This window comes from Penaeus chinensis, chromosome 9 (assembly GCF_019202785.1).
Source record: "Penaeus chinensis breed Huanghai No. 1 chromosome 9, ASM1920278v2, whole genome shotgun sequence".
Classification (NCBI taxonomy): Eukaryota; Metazoa; Arthropoda; class Malacostraca; order Decapoda; family Penaeidae; genus Penaeus; species Penaeus chinensis.
This window is the reverse complement of record NC_061827.1, coordinates 40207904-40208927: the sequence shown is the minus strand read 5'-3', so window position 1 is coordinate 40208927 and position 1024 is coordinate 40207904. Positions and strand designations below refer to the sequence as shown.

The following is a 1024-nucleotide window of genomic DNA, read 5'->3' as shown; positions in this document are numbered from 1 at the left end:
AAAACTTAAAGCTTAGCAGAAAGCAAACAAAGCTTAAAGGAAAACCTAAAGCTTATAGGAAATTTTAAAACTTTAACAAAGCTTAGAGAAAAAATACAAAATAAATCTTAGTGGAAAACAAACAAAACTTAAAGGAAAACTTTAAAGAAAAACTTAAACAAACAGAGATCCTCTTACACGACACCTCAATTACACTGTCAGTCACGAGTCTAAAAACTGTTTTATTAAACGATTACATTTTCGCATTTCTCTCCACGTCAGGTTTATTTTCCTTCTCTCTCTATCTCAAATCAGCTGTTCTTCGTTGTTGGGGGGATGGAGAGTTGGAGGGGTGGAGTGTTGGAGTGTTGGGGAGTTAGGGGGTTGGAGAATTAGGGGGTTGAAGTGTTGGAGAGTTGGAGAGTTAAGGAGTTGAAGTGGTGATGAGTTGCAGGGGTGGAGTGTTGGAGAGTTGGGGGGTTGGAGAGCTGGAGTGTTGGAGTGTTGGGGGGATGAAGTGTTGGAGTGTTGGAGAGTGGGGGGGTTGAAGAGCTGGTGTGTTGGAGAGTTGGAGGGGTGGAGTGTTGGAGGGGTGGAGTGGGGGAGAGTTGGAGGGTTGGAGAGCTGGAGTGTTGGAGAACTGGAGCGTTGTAGTTTTGGAGTTGGAGAACTGGAGCGTTGGAGAGTTGGAATGTTGGAGAACTGGAGCGTTGGAGCGTTGGAGCGTTGGAGAGTTGGAGAATTAAGAGAAAAGTCTCGTGGTTTCATTTACATAATCGTTTTTTTTTTTTTTTTGTGTTCTTTATTTATTTTTTTTTTTTGATTCGGTAAATCCACATTGCAAGGGGCTCTGAGAGAAGTTGATTGCATGTCGATTCTGCAACATTTTTTTTTTTCTTCGTGGTCGGTTGTAAAGGAAAATGAAAAAAAATGGGTGTTTTATATTTTATTTATTTACTTATCTATCTATCATTATAATAATGTTGATAGCGATTAACACAATGGTAATAATGATAACGAAAACAATGATAATGATAATGATAAT

General features: G+C 39.4%; 1 protein-coding gene across 1 annotated transcript; it reads right to left on the bottom strand.

Annotated features, from left to right (window-relative positions):
• Positions 1-285: 285 nt before the first annotated feature.
• Positions 286-747, bottom strand: LOC125028782 (extensin-1-like). Its single transcript, XM_047618267.1, has one exon. The coding sequence runs from the start codon at positions 745-747 to the stop codon at positions 286-288; it is 462 nt and encodes a 153-aa protein (XP_047474223.1).
• Positions 748-1024: the final 277 nt, after the last annotated feature.

What these genes read in the sequence shown, in the direction of transcription:
- LOC125028782 (XM_047618267.1), bottom strand. Translation starts at nt 747, where the DNA reads ATGAAACCACGAGACTTTTCTCTTAATTCTCCAACTCTCCAACGCTCC.